The sequence below is a fragment of the Entelurus aequoreus genome, linkage group LG04 (assembly GCF_033978785.1).
Source record: "Entelurus aequoreus isolate RoL-2023_Sb linkage group LG04, RoL_Eaeq_v1.1, whole genome shotgun sequence".
NCBI lineage: Eukaryota > Metazoa > Chordata > Actinopteri > Syngnathiformes > Syngnathidae > Entelurus > Entelurus aequoreus.
Genome location: NC_084734.1, coordinates 48,693,788 through 48,711,825, shown reverse-complemented (window position 1 = coordinate 48,711,825; position 18,038 = coordinate 48,693,788). Strand labels below are relative to the sequence as shown.

The 18,038-nt window shown below is 40.3% G+C and overlaps 1 protein-coding gene across 2 annotated transcripts in view; it reads left to right on the top strand.

Moving 5' to 3' along the window:
- The window catches only part of nkain2 (sodium/potassium transporting ATPase interacting 2), a 203,847-nt gene that overhangs the window by 101,858 nt on the left and 83,951 nt on the right, over positions 1-18,038 (top strand). For both annotated transcript variants that reach the window (XR_009825922.1, XM_062045073.1), the window contains 2 exons: positions 2,959-3,096; positions 5,863-5,943. Coding sequence is in view for 1 of the 2 variants with exons in the window: in XM_062045073.1 (XP_061901057.1) it covers positions 2,959-3,096; positions 5,863-5,943 (219 nt within the window). In the remaining variant the exon portion in view is untranslated. The remainder of the gene's footprint in view (positions 1-2,958; positions 3,097-5,862; positions 5,944-18,038) is intronic.

Below are 18,038 nucleotides of genomic sequence, written 5' to 3'. Positions count from 1 at the left end.
ACAATTTTTCAGGACTCATGCAGATCCCAAATACAGATCAGCAGGTACCAGAAGGTAAGAAAAGTTGCTTTTGCATAATATTGCGAAACAAAACGCCAGATAATGTCTTACCTTATACACACACTATAATAATACTCGTATGTTTACTGCACCGACAATCCTTCAAGCGGTGCGGCTTCATAGCTTACCAAAGTCATAGTAAAACATTTTGATATATTTTTGAGCGCCGTACGTAATGGTCTATATTTTCAATGGAACATTTAAAATGTTGGTGTTGTTTACTTGAGACATATTGCAATCATAGTGCTGTCTTCACTTATCTCTTATGTTTGACTGCCATTTACTGGTCACACTTATCATTACACCATGTACCAAATGAAATAGCTTTGAGGTGAGTAAGCTCAACCAAACGTATTCCTTACATTAGGCGCACCAGGTTATAGGGCGCACTGTTGAGTTTCGAGGAAAAAAAAGATTTTAAGTCCGCCTTATAGTCCAGAAAATACGGTAATTTTTCGGCGCCGTACACCTTAGAGTCATCTAACTTATTAGTACATGACACATGAATGTGGGAGGTATTCTATCGGAAGTAAACAAGTTGTATCAGACACCCCACGTATACATTAGTTTTTAATACAACACTGACGTATTGTAAATATTTTAGAATTGTGAATATGTAAGGATTTACTGAACAGCTCACCTTGCAAAGATGGTTTGTTGTTTGATAAACTCTGAGTTTGAGCCTTAGCGTTCCATTATTGCTGGACATATGAAAAAAAAAAAGTTTTTCTGCATGTTGAAGGTCTACAGTACATTGATGATGTTGGTGTCAAAGTAAAGGAAAACTTTGATGGATACTGTAGATATGAAAATATAAACGTGTATAAAAGTAGATCAAGAAGCTCCTGTTTTAGCATCTGGCTTGTTTTTGCCAATTTAAGTTTATATATTGTTTTCTGTTTCATCTAAGATTGGTTTGGTTGAGCTTTTAGCTGACATTGTTGAGTTAATGTGTTGTGTCTTGTCTAGCAGCTGCCCTGTGTACTGGGGTCCTTAGGTTTTAAGATCAACTTGGAAATAGAAGACTTGTCAAGACTTCAAAACAAGAGCTTTTCATTTTCTTTGGCTTTTTTGTGTTTATTTTCACAATGGTTTTAGTGATAAACCTAAATTAGAGAATAGTGCTAATGATGATAGGATCAAGTTGTTTTTTTTACCATTAAATTTTAACATTACTTGCACAGTACTGCGCTGTACTGCCTCTTCTGTTTGCAGATGGTATTTCTGATTATAATCGTGATTGCTTGACAAGAGAAGCAAATTAAGAACTGCCAAATATTTCTGTATGCTTTAAAATTATATTATATATTTTATATATTAGAAAAAAATAGCATTATGATTTCTATAACAAAAACAATACCTATAATAAAGAATATGTGAAATTATTCATTGATGGCATCAAAATTAGCCTGCTGCTTCTGACCATTTTTTATTATTGTTGATGAAGAAGTATTTTGATTTAAATGTTTTTTTATTTTTTTTAATTATATGTACATTTTATATTATAGTGGAATGTATCCACAATAGTATTTAGGTGCTATTTGACAATAATACCTTTACAATGTATTTTTTAATTAAAACTTCATTCTTGAGAAAATGCATTTTTTCTTCATTTTGCTCCTTTTTTTATAAAAGAAAACATTTTGACAATATCTGATGTGAACATATTTTGTGCATCTAATTTTATGTATAAGTCACGTGACAATGTACAATTATGCTATGCCTAAAGCACAGGTGGTTTTACCAGACTGTAGCTTAGTAGCAAATTTCCATCTGTAGTCCAAAGGGGAATTTTATTTTTCAAAATTATATGTACATTTTATATTATAGTGGAATGTATCCACAATAGTATTTAGGTGCTATTTGACAATAATACCTTTACAATGTATTTTTTAATTAAAACTTCATTCTTGAGAATGATGCATTTTTTCTTCATTTTGCTCCTCTTTTTTTATAAAAGAAAACATTTTGACAATATTTGATGTGAACATATTTTGTGCATCTAATTTTATGTATACGTCACGTGACAATGTACAATTACGCTATGCCTAAAGCACAGGTGGTTTTACCAGACTAGCTTAGTAGCAAATTTCCATCTGTAGTCCAAAGGGGAATTTTATTTTTCAAAATGATACGTACATTTTATATTATAGTGGAATGTATCCACAATAGTATTTAGATGCTATTTGACAATAATACCTTTACAATGTATTTTTTAATTAAAACTTCATTCTTGAGAATTATGCATTTTTTCTTCATTTTGCTCCTCTTTTTTTATAAAAGAAAACATTTTGACAATATTTGATGTGAACATATTTTGTGCATCTAATTTTATGTATATGTCACGTGACAATGTACAATTACACTATGTCTAAAGCACAGGTGGTTTTACCAGACTGTAGCTTAGTAGCAAATTTCCATCTGTAGTCCAAAGGGGAAGGGGTCAAAGTGCATGATGTATACAGTTATCCACCATTATGTACGACATCTCTGAAGCAATGTAGGCTTAATTACAGAGGACCCTCTCTTTGGAATAACTTACCACCAGCTCTTCAATTCACAAATGTGTTTTATTATTTTAAAAACAATTGAAGGGTATATTGGTCTGTAGCGAACTATGATGAGTATGTTTGTTGTGTATGATATGTATTGTATTTGACTTGTTTATCCTGGCTGCTGTGATTATTGTGATGTCTTGGTGTCTTTACAGGACATTAGCGTCTTCTTAACCTTTTTTGTTTGGCTTTACTTTGTATATTCATAGTTTTTGTGTGTGCAAATCAATAAATACAAATAGTTCAGTTGATCGAAGTTGTCAAATGACTTTGAAATCTGGGGATGAATCTTCCTGGAACAAATTGTTTTATAATGATGTTCAACCACTCTGTGTCAACTCAGGTCAGCATCTTGGAGCGTCAGATCGTTGACTTCCTGGGTTACCAGTGGGCTCCCATTCTGACCAACTTCCTGCACATCATCATGGTCATATTGGGCCTGTTTGGCACCATCCAGTTCCGACCGCGATACGTCACTGGGGTAGGTGATCTTCAGCTTTCTTTGCTTGTCTGAAGCAACATGGACTCAAATCTACTTCTTCAAATGAATAATCTGCCAATCAGTTATAGGAGGCTCTTCTTTCCTGCCGCTCTCCTGTTGCAATTGGCTGATCTGATTTTGTATCAACTTTAGCAATAAAATAACTGATGTAACACATCCATTGTTCCACCTGCAATAACATTCCCCTTCCCTCTATAATTAACATTGATTGGTCGCGGCAGAGGAAGTGAACAAACTAAATCAGAGGTCTTCAGCAAGGGGCCCAGGACCCCCGGTGGTTCCACAGAGATACTGCACAGGGTTCATGAGATTTTTGGTCAGTTAACTTTTTTTTAATATATTTTTTTTACATTCCCCACATATTTTTTCCACAAATGTAAATGTCTTTAAATACACATTAACAATGATCCAACACACTTTAGTTTAGACATGGCCCTGACATGGCCACCCTACTAACTGTACCTTGCAGTTTTAGAATAAAAACATTGATAATTATAATATTATATTCATGTTATTAGAGCTGCAGCTATCGAATATTTTAGTAATCGAGTATTCTATCGATTAATCGAGTAATCTAATACATAATATTTTTGCTTAATTAAGGTTTAATTATACATGTTAAGATATGCCCTCAATTATTGCATTTGGCCTAATTGTCTTTTATTTCCTAAACGCCTGTTTTCATCATTGAAGGCTGACACGCACAGCTAAAATGCGTCCGTGGTTGACCGTGCCAATTTGTGTGTGCTATTAAAAACAGGTGCGCTCACAGCCCTATGTGCTGTGTGGTGTGACCGCATAAACGAAGATCTTGTCTCTCGTACGTTTTTGATGATTATTATACGGTGCCGTTTAAACGTTGGTTTCTCCACGCAAATCCGCTGAGCTGTTTTCAACCTGCCAACAATACATAAACAATATAAAAAGACAAACCACTTAATAATGACAACAGCAGTTTTACATTTTAAAAATGCAATACAGTTCATTGCATTCATTCTATGCAAAATAGTAATCAATGTTCATTTTGCCATCACAACATGTTTGAGATGAAAACAAATATATTAAAAAATTACCGGTAGTTCAAAATTAATATTCGCTGAGAAAGTTAAAATAAAAAATAATTCTTAGTATTAAAAATTAAACAATAAGAACAGTTTTCATTATATGAAACATAAAAAGTGGATTAGGTAGTGCCTTTAATACTGCATTTGAAATGTGCAACTTCATATTCAGAACCAATATGGCTGACAGGAACTTGGCACACAAGTGCTACCAATGTGAACAAGGACTTGGAACTCTTACATTCTATAGTGTGTGTAAGTGCAAGCTATCCAAGCAGCATGTGGTTGCATGACTTGAATAATCCGAATAACTTTGCACGACTACTTTTGTGTGGTTACTAATGAAAGGCTAATTAAACACGACAGCTCGGATAGCGTTGATAGTTTTCAACACATTTTGGCGGCATTTGATGACTGCGCGGGAGTGAGAGAACACATCCTGGTTATCATAATGAATAACATTTATTTTACTAACACAAATTTTGCGTTTACATTTGATAATAGATGACTTACCTTGCCTCTGGACGTCCCTCAATCGGATGCTTTCTCTACAGGTGCTACAGCATCGAACTTGTGCTATTGTGGTATCAAGCTCCACTTAGCAATGTTTGCATACTACTGCGTTTTCCCTCCGTTTTAGTGTACAGTGTTCCCACACCTTAGACAACTTTCGTTGCTTCTTAATTCTCGTTTTGCTATGGCTCTTATCCACTGCTTTCTGCGGCGTCTACCATTGCGAGTTACAGTATGTCGGCGAAAAAGTTTACTAAACTGAAGCGTATTTAAAAGAGCGGTGTTGTGCAGTGCAGGGGGCGTATGATCTGTGACGTAAACCTGCTGTGCAACACCTAAACAGTCCGTGCGAAACGTGAGCTTTGACTACTGTTTATTAAACGAGGCAAAATGCCGTAAAAAAATTTTACGAAGCCTTGAGGCAGCGAAAATTCCTCGAATATATTTTGTAATCGAATTACTCGAGTTACTCGAGGAATCGTTTCAGCTCTACATGTTATCACTTAAGATAGCTAGCAATTAGTGTTGTAGTTGCCAACTAGCGATTAGCAGCACAAACTGCCAGCCAGCTATTAGAGGCACTATACTGTTTTATTTCAATACTTTAGATTGCACATTAACAAGGTACCTTTAGGACCAGTTTAATTTGAAACACAATTGTATACAAAGATATACAAGTAAGGGGTCCTTGCTTCACATCTTCATCAGCTTGGGGGTGTTTGTCTTGGAAATCATTAAAGACCTCTGTATTTGGGTGTTAGCATAAAGGCATGTGACATATTTAAAAAAACAATTCTACTATTGAACCGCTGCACACAAAAGGTGAAAATGTGTCAAAACCCTTGCTGTACCTGTGCTATTATTTTGTATTTGTTTCTAAACCCCATAAGTGGGATCGACTTGGGATCTACTTAAAATTTCTCACATCGCTACACCCAACACTAACTTTAATGTGCTCGGCTCACTCACCATGAAAGTCGGTACACACTTTTATGGGACCGACAAGCACACGGTTGTTAAATGTGAGCAAGATTGGTTGAAAAACATGTCCGCCATCAAGCAAAATGTATATTACATGTGTGTTAGTATGTCTTACAATGCAATGTCAATGTCGCTTAAGTACAGTATGTTATGTGCACTCACTGCTCGCTCTGCCTTCATTCTCTTGCAGTACGCCGCCTGGCTGGTCGTGTGGATGACCTGGAATGTTTTCATCATCTGTTTTTACCTGGAGGTTGGAGATCTGTCCAAGGTGATGTTTAAGTTCATTGTGTCGCTCTTCCTCACATGCGAACATGAAGCATCTCTCTTGTCTGCCCCTGTGATTTCATGTCAGCAAAATGTGATGGCAGACATCCTCAACGTGCCGCTTTATGTGCCAGATGCATAATCTTAAAGGCCTACTGAAATGAATTTTTTTAATTTAAACGGGAATAGCAGATCCATTCTATGTGTCATACTTGATCATTTCGCGATAGTGCCATATTTTTGCTGAAAGTATTTAGTAGAGAAAATCGACGATGAAGTTCGCAACTTTTGCTCGCTGATAATAAAAGCCTTGCCTGTACCGGAAGTAGCGTGACGTCACAGGAGCTAGTATTCCTCACAATTCCCCGTTGTTTACAATGGAGCGAGAGATTCGAAGCGACAAAGCGACGATTACCCCATTAATTTGAGCGAGGATTAAAGATTCGTAGATGAGGAACGTTACAGTGAATGACTAGAGAGGCAGTGATGGATGTATCTTTTTTCGCTCTGACCGTAACTTAGGTACAAGCTGGCTCATTGGATTCCACACTCTCTCCTTTTTCTATTGTGGATCATGGATTTGTATTTTAAACCACCTCGGATACTATATCCTTTTGAAAATGAGAGTCGAGCACGCGAAATGGACATTTAAAGTGACTTTTATCTCCACGACAATACATCTGTGACACACTTAGCAACTGAGCTAACGTGATAGCATCGTTCTCAAATGAAGATAGAAACAAAAAAAATAAACCCCTGACTGGAAGGATAAACAGAAGATCAACAATACTATTAAACCATGTACATGTAACTACACGGTTAAAAATTCTCAGCCTGGTAAGGCTTACCAATGCTGTTGCTAACGACGCTAAGGCTAATTTAGCAACTTAGCAACCGGACCTCACAGAACTATGATAAAAACATTAGCGCTCCACCTACGCCAGCCAACCCTCATCTTCCCATCAACAGCCGTGCTCACCTGCGTTCCAGCAATCGACGGCGCGACAAAGGACTTCATCCGTGGGTTTGGCGGCAAGCATCGGCTAGGCGTAGTAAGTAGTCCTTGTTGTGTTGCTGTAAGTATTGTACTTAGCCCATAATACACCGATCAATCCCACCTACAACGTTCTTCTTTGCAGCCTCCATTGTTCATTAAACAAATTGCAAAAGATTCACCAACACAGATGTCCAGAATACTGTGGAATTTTGTCGAAGAAAACAAGAGGTTTTTATATCGGGTCAGATGGGGTACAACCACTTCCGTGGATTTTGTGACGTCACGCGCATAAATCATATCCAAAGGAGTTTTTCAACCGGAACTGTGGCGGGAATTTTAAAATTGCACTTTATAAGTTAACCCGGCCGAATTGGCATGTGTTTCAATGTTAAGATTTCATCATTGATATATAAACTATCAAACTGCGTGGTCGGTAGTAGTGGGTTTCAGTAGGCCTTTAATCCAGGACCAAGTGGCAAACATCAGATTTTTTATCATAAATCATGCCAGTTTCATCCTTCTTGTTCTTAAGAAGGAATTTACAGCACAATGAGATGACTCTATCATAAATGATCTACTCGGGCAATTCATTAGAGCCAATCAGTGCTTCTGTAAACACGAGAAATCAGTAGAAGGGAAGCCCTGATTGTACTTGATTGCGCTCGGCGGTGTAGAAAGGAAAATAACAAGAAAACATTGTTTTTTTATTGTCATTAAAACGTGTTTGCAATCAAAATTATCAACCATTTAGCTTTTTGACACAAGAGTTGTTAGCTACATGAATGTTTGCTGTTATTCATTCTTGTATTGTAGTATTCTGTCAATTTCTTACGTACATAAACATAAAGCACAGTTTGGTTGGCATACAAACCTTGCATACAAATTATGCTTAGAAAATGTCACAAAATCAGTGAAGACCTGCTTGGATTCTTTTTTTATTAAGATCCAGACACCAATCCAAAATTGATATCGGATATTGAATTGAATTGAATTGAAGTATTTAATTCAAACCTGCACAATAAAACAACACACCTTTTTTTTTTACATTTTGGCAGAGACATTTATGGTCCGATATCAGCAAAAAAACAAGTATGGGATTGTATTGGCTTCAATGTAAAATGTCCAATCCAAGCATTGCTTGTGCCATACATCATGTTAGCAACAATAGCATAGCTACTATTAAAAAAAATCATGCTACGGTAGCATATTCGCAGAAGAAAAACAAAATAAAGTGGCAACTGCCACATTCGTAGCTGACTGGCTGATAGTTGTCAGAACTTCATGCATTAATTAATGTGGTTTTATATGCTTGCATGTAAAATGTGTGATATAATGTCCGATACAAGCAGCCCTGCAGTGTGTTTACTTGTGCAAAGCTGGACAGCCAGTTAACATCTAAATGTCCTCCAATAAGCACACAAGGTTGGTCTTTTTTGTATTTTAGTCAAGTCATTTACAAAAGGTAAACATGGTAGGATATAGGCTACTAGGAGCCAGCAGCCACACAACAGCTAAGCACACAATAGCACACAAGCTAGACATATGTAATAAGTGTCCTTAATATAACAATATTGTAGTCCAAAACAGAACATTTGTTAATATAAACAAGTATTAAATATTTATAATTGCATATCACTTACACATACAAAGTATCCAAGGCAGAAGTGTATAAGAAAGTATCCAGTAGCAAACGTGTCCTCATAATTTAACTTATTGTGGCCACTATAGTAGGTGTTTCATCCATCCATCCATCCATCTTCCTCCGCTTATCCGAGGTTGGATCGCGGGGGCAGCAGCCTAAGCAGGGAAGCCCAGACTTCCCTCTCCCCAGCCACTTCGTCCAGCTCTTCCCGGGGGATCCCGAGGCGTTCCCAGGCCAACCGGGAGACATAGTCTTCCCAACGTGTCCTGGGTCTTCCCCGTGGCCTCTTACCGGTCGGACGTGCCCTAAACACCTCCCTAGGGAGGCGTTCGGGTGGCATCCTGACCAGATGCCCGAACCACCTCATCTGGCTCCTCTCGATGTGGAGGAGCAGTGGCTTTACTTTGAGCTCCTCCCGGATGACAGAGCTTCTCACCCTATCTCTAAGGGAGAGACCCGCCACCCGGCGGAGGAAACTCATTTCGGCCGCTTGTACCCGTGATCTTGTCCTTTCGGTCATAACCCAAAGCTCATGACCATAGGTGAGGATGGGAACGTAGATCGACCGGTAGATAGAGAGCTTTGCCTTGCGGCTCAGCTCCTTCTTCACTACAACAGACCGATACAGCGTCCGCATTACTGAAGACGCCGCACCGATCCGCCTGTCGATCTCACGATCCACTCTTCCCTCACTCGTGAACAAGACTCCGAGGTACTTGAACTCCTCCACTTGGGGCAAGATCTCCTCCCCAACCCGGAGATGGCACTCCACCCTTTTCCGGGCGAGAACCATGGACTCGGACTTGGAGGTGCTGATTCTCATCCCAGTCGCTTCACACTCAGCTGCGAACCGATCCAGTGAGAGCTGAAGATCCTGGCCAGATGAAGCCATCAGGACCACATCATCTGCAAAAAGCAGAGACCTAATCCTGCAGCCACCAAACCGGATCCCCTCAACGCCTTGACTGCGCCTAGAAATTCTGTCCATAAAAGTTATGAACAGAATCTGTGACAAAGGGCAGCCTTGGCGGAGTCCAACCCTCACTGGAAACGTGTCCGACTTACTGCCGGCAATGCGGACCAAGCTCTGACACTGATCATACAGGGAGCGGACCGCCACAATCAGACAGTCCGATACCCCATACTCTCTGAGCACTCCCCACAGGACTTCCCGAGGGACACGGTCGAATGCCTTCTCCAAGTCCACAAAACACATGTAGACTGGTTGGGCAAACTCCCATGCACCCTCAAGGACCCTGCCGAGAGTATAGAGCTAGTTCCACGACCAGGACGAAAACCACACTGTTCCTCCTGAATCCGAGGTTCGACTATCCGGCGTAGCCTCCTCTCCAGCACACCTGAATAGACCTTACCGGGAAGGCTGAGGAGTGTGATCCCACGATAGTTAGAACACACCCTCCGGTTCCCCTTCTTAAAGAGAGGAACCACCACCCCGGTCTGCCAATCCAGAGGTACCGCCCCCGATGTCCACGCGATGCTGCAGAGTCTTGTCAACCAAGACAGCCCCACAGCATCCAGAGCCTTAAGGAACTCCGGGCGCATCTCATCCACCCCCGGGGCCTTGCCACCGAGGAGATTTTTAACCACCTCAGCAACTTCAGCCCCAGAAATAGGAGAGCCCACCACAGATTCCCCAGGCACTGCTTCCTCATAGGAAGACGTGTTGGTGGGATTGAGGAGGTCTTCGAAGTATTCCCTCCACCGATCCACAACATCCGCAGTCGAGGTCAGCAGAACACCATCCTCACCATACACGGTGTTGATAGTGCACTGCTTCCCCTTCCTGAGGCGGCGGATGGTGGTCCAGAATCGCTTCGAAGCCGTCCGGAAGTCGTTTTCCATGGCTTCCCCGAACTCCTCCCATGTCCGAGTTTTTGCCTCCGCGACCGCTGAAGCCGCACACCGCTTGGCCTGTCGGTACCTGTCCGCTGCCTCAGGAGTCCTATGAGCCAAAAGAACCCGATAGGACTCCTTCTTCAGCTTGACGGCATCCCTCACCGCCGGTGTCCACCAACGGGTTCTAGGATTGCCGCCACGACAGTCACCAACTACCTTGCGGCCACAGCTCCAATCAGCCGCCTCGACAATAGAGGTGCGGAACATGGTCCACTCGGACTCAATGTCCAGCACCTCCCTCGTGACATGTTCAAAGTTCTTCCGGAGGTGGGAATTGAAACTCTCTCTGACAGGAGACTCTGCCAGACGTTCCCAGCAAACCCTCACAAAGCGTTTGGGCCTGCCAGGTCTGTCCGGCATCCTCCCCCACCATCGCAGCCAACTCACCACCAGGTGGTGATCGGTAGAAAGCTCCGCCCCTCTCTTTACCCGAGTGTCCAAAACATGAGGCCGCAAATCCGATGACACAACTACAAAGTCGATCATGGAACTGCGGCCCAGGGTGTCCTGGTGCCAAGTGCACATATGGACACCCTTATGCTTGAACATGGTGTTCGTTATGGACAATCCGTGACGGGCACAAAAGTCCAATAACAAAACACCACTTGGGTTCAGATCCGGGCGGCCATTCTTACCAATTGTGAAGTAGGTGTTTCAAAAATAAGTTATTATTTTAAAGACAGCATAAGTCCATTCCAGATGGTTATTGATTAATAACATAGTTGTTTTTCACATCTATAATTGTGTTCTGTTTGACAAATGTAACTTGATCAAACCTTTTTTAACATTCCATTCTACTAAATAATAATGTATTGCTTCTGATATCGTATCTGATCAATATCAGCATTGGCCATAGTTAAGGCTCCTATATTGATATCGTATTAAAAGTAAAAAAATGTATCAGGACACTCCTAAGTTACTGAAACCCCAAGTTTTATCATATCTGTTCACTTTTTCTCACATTTTTTGAAGGCCTTAACGAGCATGAAGGAAAATATGTAATCAGTCCAGAACACCCCTAAAATTTGTACTGAATAATGTCCCCTATACATTTGCATAAAAACCCATCCCTTTCCAGCGGTTGCAAAATTTGGTTGAGACGTATTTGAATGACAGGACTCATCAAAAAGGGCTAAGAACCATGAAGTTAGAAAAACTCCTCCTGGGGACTTAGAGCAAACATGGCATCTATTTTTTCATCCATCCATTTTTCTACCGCTAGTGCCTCACATTATGAAAAATTATTTCATCATACAATTAAAAAAATTAACTGCTCAAATATTTGTAATATTAATACAAATGTGTTGTGTACAACTCAAGGCCAAACACCTGCAGTTAAGTAAATCAACAGCCTTTGCCGCTCTATAAGTCAATATGATCAATGAAATAATGTAAGTGTGATTGTTTGGTTGCGTCGCTCTTTTCTTTGGTTTTGAACATTCCCAGTGTGTGGGAGCAACACAGCTGTCGTAATATGAGCCCCCATCACCACCCGCACTGCTAATTAGCTGCACCTTCATCAATTAAAACGGCGTCCAATCAAAGTGCAGGCATTCAGTGAAAGTGTGTTCTGCACGACTTTCTTTTATGACCTGAGCCCTGCGCGTGCGTGTGCGCGTGCGTGTGCGCGTGCGCGTGCGTGTGTGTGTGTGTATGTGTGTGTGTGGGTGTGTGTGCAGGCGTGTGTGTGTTGTGCTGAAGAGCTTATTAACCTTGACCTAGTTATTACGGGGTACCCACAATCCATGCAGCTGCAGCAGCTGTTACATGGATCCATCAGCAACTTGTTTACTGAGCCATTGCTCTGTATCACATATAAAACAAAGCCCCATAAAAATGTGTTAGTTCCACATTAAAAGGAATTCCCTCACAATAAAAATAAGGAGAAAAGTGCCTCATTAGCATTTTTTACCTGCAGGCTATTAACGGTAACGAGCTTTGGCTTAATGCTTCCTCTCTCTTTGCTTTATTGTTGCCTTATCGGCTCATCTAGGGGCTAAACCTGAATCCGTGTGTCGGCGATCTCCATGGCAACTGTACATGTAAAAGTGAAATCAAAGATGCATGAAAAAGTTGTGGCTTGAAGCGACGAGCTAAGCTAATTGAAGCGCACAAATGGTTCATTGGAAAAGGAAGTAGGAACGGTGTAAAAATACAACGTTGTCACAGTTTGTTTGATTTTGGGTAAAGTAAGAGAAGAAAATGACAAACATAAAAGTGCTTAGACTTTGTCTAAATGTGACACACACTCGCAAAGCCTCACTGATTGACAGTTAAGTGGCGCAGCGCGGGCCAATGAGCTGACAGCCCAAACTGTGAACTCATTGTCCAGCATCCATTAGTGATGTTTACGTAACATACTTGCATACATCTGTTAGCTAGCATGAATTTTAAAATGAAACCTAACAAACTGCTATTAAGTAAACAATAAATACAATATTTTCAAATGACAACTAATAAATGTAAAAACACACATTACTTCTAAATTTAAAAACACTCATTACTTCTTAATACCAACATTGCAGTGCCTTCTCCCTGTTTCCGGGAGAGGACGCAAACAGGAAGAACTGTGCTCTCGAAACCACACTTTTGACTAAAAACAGAATTTTCTCGACCACTGATTGTAATCACAGCTACAGGATAGTGTAGTGGATTATCCGAAGCTTAAACAGGCAACAAAAGTAGTTTAGTACAACAAATTTATTTACCCATTATCAGAAGTGCAGGTTGAATTAAGTTGGCCGTGCAGACAGACCACATGTTACTCTGGAGCAAACAAGACACACACAAGCCAAAATCACTGTTGAGTTCCGGTCTTCTGCCATTTTTTATATGTCTCTTGTGCGTCATTGTTTTTTATCTAGTGCATCATAATTGTTTTGTTCTGGTTTTGTCTGTTCCAAAACAACCTTGTATCTCTTAGTCATATTTGGAAAATCTAAACATTCTGTAGACAGGTTGGCATAACTCCATATTCACCTTTGTCCCACAACTGGTCCATTCAATGGCACAAAATAGAAGAGAATTGAAAATGAGCGGACATTCTTAAAAGACAAGAAATATAGGTCAAAAGGTCAGAAATTGTACTACATACCCGCCTTCCAGGGTCTTAAGACCCTGGACCAAAACAATTTCTGATGTAGACCACTAAGTTAAATCTCTACCACAGATAGAGGCAAAAACCTCAATGTTTTTATACGAGGCAAAAATTCCGTCTATGACCCTCCTTCAGAGCGATCGCTGTTACCAGCCTGCAGTAAAACCATCTCACAGAACACAATTAGTGGCCTACCCTTTGATTTAGTAAAGGAATAACAAATACTTTGATCATGAACATCATTGAACATAAATAGATGAATGTATATAGACTTATGACTGTAAGACATTTGCAAAAATATTTTTCCCGGCATTTGCAATGAATGTAGTTACCAATATTGTTAATTATCAATTGATTTTGAACACACAACTGAATTTCGTATGAGTCCATGTTCGATTAGTGCTCGTATAGATGGCTCGGTGGTGCCTCAGGCTGGTGGCCTGCCGACACCTCGTTGGCCTTTTGGCTGCCTTGGTGAAGAAAGAGATCCACTCAAACAGTCTGTCTCTGTCTCTTCTTGGGGTGTGGTTCAGTCCATTGGGCAGACTGTGCAATGGCATGTGCGCGCTGGCCGCTTTGGGGAAAACTCAGGTAGAGTTGGAGCTGTGGGGGCTTTGGGGAAGGCTGGGGCAGAGTATGGGGCGTGGGGCTTTGGTCCAGGCCCTCGGCTTGCTTCCGGGCCTCCTTCCACAGCTGCTGGAGTCCCGACGGACACATATTGGCTGGCAACCTTAGTCGTTCTCGTCATTTTATTTAACCAGATAAGAAAACCCATTGAGATCAAGATCTCTTTCACAAGGGTGACCTGGCCAAGAGGTCAACAGCACATGTCACAGAGCAGTTTCAAAAATAATACATTAAGACATACATTTTAAAATACATAAGAGAACTGTAAAACAACAGAGATTTACATCTTTAAAAACACAGGCACTGTGCAAACGTCTCTCGCTGTTTGTCCATCAGGACAGAACGGAAGGCTCCAAATGGAAGTAGTTCTGTAAGTTTCAGTTTAGTCTGCAATGCATTCCATGCCATAGGGGCAGCAATGCCAAAAACTCTTTTGCCAAATTCAGTCCGTACATGAGGAACAGTTAAAACATACAAATTGTTAGAACGTAATGCGTAAGAGCTGCTTTTTCTTTGTAACAGAGTACACAAGTATGGAGGTATTAAACCTAAAAGAGCCTTATAAATGATAGTCAGCCAATGTGTGTATCTGTGTGCACTCAATGAAGATAAGTCTGACTTCATATACAGTTGACAATGGTGGGTGAGACTACGACAGCCAGTAACAAATCTTAGTGCTGAATGAAAAACAGTGTCCAATGACTGGAGGCATTTAGATGAAGCACTAAAATAAAGCACGTCTCCATAATCAATTACAGGCAAGATAGTTGCTGTCACCAATTTCTTTCTGACTTTAAGAGAGAAGCAGTTTTTATTTCTAAAAAAGAAACCAAGCTTTACCCTAAGCTTATAGACCAAGTTGTTAATATGGGCTTTAAATGAAAGCTCCTGATCAAGAGTAAAACCCAAGTACTTGTAATTTAAGACCTGCTCTATAGGGTTTCCATTTGATGTTACAATATTTGGAATATATTCCAGTAGCCCCCTTGAATGAGAGAAAACCATTACCTTGCTTTTATCTGTATTTAAAACCAATTTAAGATCAAATAAGCGAGCCTGGATGGCATCAAAAGCAGCTTGTAAAAACTCAAAAGCCTGAGTGATGGAGGTTGAACAGCAATAAATAATGGTGTCGTCTGCATAAAAATGGTACATTGCATTTGACAAATTATTACAAAGATTATTTATGTAGATAGAAAATAAAATGGGCCCCAGCACTGAGCCTTGTGGAACGCCTTTGGTAATGTCCAGTAATGAAGAGGTGGTCCCAGCCACCTGTACACGTTGTGTTCTGCTGGAGAGATAGTCTGTGAACCAAGCAGCTGCATTTTTAGATAATCCAACGTGATGAAGGGCTTGAATTAACAGACTGTGGTCTACTGTGTCAAATGCTTTTGACAAATCAATAAATAGGGCGACACAATATTTCTTGCCGTCTACAGCCTCGATTAAATCATTGAGGACCTTAAGAGCAGCTGTAATAGTGCTATGCTGTTTTCTAAAACCAGATTGAAATGTTTGATTCTAAAAAATCCTCTAGCTGGTTACTGATGATCTTCTCAAACAATTTTGCTAAAATGCATAATTTAGAAATTGGTCTGTAATTATTTATATTTGTGGGTTCACCCCCTTTTAGCAGGGGAAGAACAAAGGCCGATTTCCAGATTTTTGGAATGCTTTTACTTGTTAGACTTAGGTTAAAAATATGCGAGAGAGGCTCAGCAACAAAATCAGCAGCCAATTTTAAGAAAATGGGTTCAATTTGGTCAGGTCCTGCTGCTTTAGTTGTGTCCAGGCTCTTTAGTGCACTGTTTACCTCGGATATTGATACAGGTGTGAACTCAAAAGTGCAGGTGCTGCGTCTATTTACAGCCTGTGGTGTATTTGGTATATTAACATTAGTTAAACCAACATTTGACAATTGGGGATTCAATGACTCAAACAAGGATCCGGCAGAAACAAAATACTCATTAAAACAATTTTATATAGTTGTCTTATCAGACAAAGTACCAGATTGAGTAATTAAAGGACTTGGAAAGTCATTTGTGGTCACATGATTTAAAGAAGCTTTTATGGTTTGCCAAAACTTTTTGGGATCATTTATATGTTTTTTGCATTCATGCAGGTAAAAATCAGACTTGGCCCTCTTAACAAGCGAAGTACATTTATTTCTAAGCTGGCGAAAGCTAAGCCAGTCAGCCTCTGTCTTTGTTTTTCGAGCCCTGGCCCAAGCAACGTCTCTCTCTTTGATAAGGTTTCCAATTGCAGAGGAAAACCAGGGATTATTTCGACCTTTAACTCTAAGTTTTCGAAAGGGAGCATGTTTATTGACTATACGTTGAAATTCATTATAAAAGTATTTCAACGCTATCTCAATATCATCAATTAAAGCAACTCTGTTCCACTGAAAGGCAGCTAAATCGTATATAAAAGTTGGGAGGCAAAAGTTTTTAATATTTCTTTTGCATGTAATAGTGGGTTTTGATTTTGGTAGCTTGCAGTTTCTTACAGCTGCAATTGTACAATGGTCACTCAAGTCATTGGCAAACACCCCAGTGCCAGTGTACTTAAGGGGAGCGTTGGTTAGAATTAGATCAAGTAAAGATGATTTTGAGGAGTTTTTAGTATTGGGTCGAGTTGGGGAAGTGATTAATTGAGTTAAGTTTAGTGAGTTGCATACAGCTTTAAGGTTATCAGAAGAGGAAGTCAACCAGTCAAAATTTAAATCACCAACCAAGAGAAGTTCACTAGCATTTAACCCACTCATAAAGGATTCAAGCGAGGCAAGGGCTTCAGTGGAGGCAGAGGGAGGTCTATAACAGCCTACAATTGCGAGAGGTTGGCCATGTGAGAATTCAAGCTGCAGGGCAAGGAGTTCAAATTGTTTAGTCATTGCTGGCAAGGTGTTGTCTCTCCTCTCGGTTCCTTCCAGTCAGGTATCGGGTGTTGGTCCTGGATCGGCTTTGACCGTGCCCCTCTTAGCGAGTGCAAGGGAATCTGGGGTGGCTTCTTTCATCCTCAAATCTGCACAGAGGAACTGGCACACAAATTCTACATTTTGCAAACTTACCATTTTGGTCTCATGGTCTTTCCACCTTCCTAGGAAGCTGCTGGTCCTGACAAGTGCTGATCTTGTGACTGAAGAAGATTAACCTGTTTTCTTAAATTAGGTGCCGTTGTTTGACCTAATCTTTTTGGGGAAACCATGTCGGGATATTAGATAATTCACAAAACATTTAATTACTGAATTGGCACCCTCCTTTGAGGTTGGGGTTGCTTCCGCCAACCACTGCAATTGTCAATCTAAATCATTACGTTCCTTTATCCTTGTACCGGATTGATCATATCGATTAAATAAAACCTCAACACGCTCAAACTTGACCCAATCCAAACTCACCTCCCCCCTCTGTCCCTCTCACAGGGACAGTGTTAGTCGTAGTAATAGTAATAGTAATAGTAGTAGTGGTAGTAGTAGTAGTTTCAGAAACATCCAAGAAAAAGAAAAGGCAGCTGATAGTCAAGTGCAGCAAGAACAGAGGCGGAGGACAGGTCATGTTTGAGGTCACTGTTCGCTTTTGCAATAGTACTTTGATATTTTACAACACCTAGTGAATTATTGTGGCATCAATAATTCACTAAATAGTTGTATTTAATTTAGTCTATCTATGATGGGACAATGCACAGAAACATTAAGTTCAGAAACAGATATGTTCTGTACCAGATTATATCTAAATAGCTACTTTCCATCTGTAGTCCCTGGCTACCTAAATTAAAGGGATCCACAAATCAAGCAATAGAATTATGACACTAATTAATCAT